General features: G+C 56.6%; 1 protein-coding gene across 1 annotated transcript; it reads left to right on the top strand.

Moving 5' to 3' along the window:
• The first annotated feature begins 14 nt into the window (after positions 1-14).
• On the top strand, positions 15-643 carry TWIST2 (twist family bHLH transcription factor 2). Its single transcript, XM_009585797.1, has one exon. The coding sequence runs from the start codon at positions 131-133 to the stop codon at positions 611-613; it is 483 nt and encodes a 160-aa protein (XP_009584092.1). The 5' UTR covers positions 15-130; the 3' UTR covers positions 614-643.
• The last annotated feature ends 205 nt before the right edge of the window (positions 644-848 follow it).

Below are 848 nucleotides of genomic sequence, written 5' to 3'. Positions count from 1 at the left end.
AAAAAAAAAAGCCCTCCTGTTTTTCCAAAGGATCTGTCTCAGGAATTTAAAGCACATTTAAGACACACACACACTCACATAACATAAGGAGGGGGGGAAAGTCTCTTCCCCTCCCCTTCTTGCAGAAAGCATGGAAGAAAGCTCCAGTTCTCCTGTTTCCCCTGTGGATAGCTTGGGGACCAGTGAAGAGGAGCTGGAAAGGCAGCCAAAGAGATTTGGCAGGAAGAGAAGATACAGTAAGAAGTCCAGCGAAGATGGCAGCCCCAACCCAGGGAAGAGGGGGAAAAAGTCCAGTCCCAGCTCCCAATCTTATGAAGAACTGCAGAGCCAGAGGATCCTGGCCAATGTCAGAGAGAGGCAGAGGACTCAGTCGCTCAATGAAGCTTTTGCCGCCTTGAGGAAAATCATCCCCACTTTGCCCTCTGACAAACTCAGTAAAATCCAGACCCTCAAGCTGGCGGCGCGGTATATAGACTTCCTCTACCAGGTGCTACAGAGCGACGAGATGGACAGTAAGATGACGAGCTGCAGTTACGTGGCTCACGAGAGGCTGAGTTATGCCTTCTCCGTATGGAGGATGGAGGGAGCGTGGTCCATGTCGGCCTCCCACTAGCCACCGCCCGGGCCAGGCGAGCCCAGCTGCCGAAGGGGTAGGTACCGATTTCTCTTCTCCCTGATGATGCTCCGCGTCTGTCTGGCTGCAGGATGGGGCCCCCATGGCTCCCTTCGCCCGCCCGGCTTTGCCACGGGGCTCGGTCTGCCCGGGGAGAGCTGGCGTGGCTTGGTGGGGCGCGGGGATGCTGCTGGGTGAGGGGTTTGGGGCCACTGACCCGGAGGCGAGATGGGCA

This window comes from Fulmarus glacialis, unplaced genomic scaffold (genome assembly GCF_000690835.1).
Source record: "Fulmarus glacialis isolate BGI_N327 unplaced genomic scaffold, ASM69083v1 scaffold1589, whole genome shotgun sequence".
NCBI lineage: Eukaryota > Metazoa > Chordata > Aves > Procellariiformes > Procellariidae > Fulmarus > Fulmarus glacialis.
This window is presented reverse-complemented; position numbering and strand designations above follow the sequence as displayed.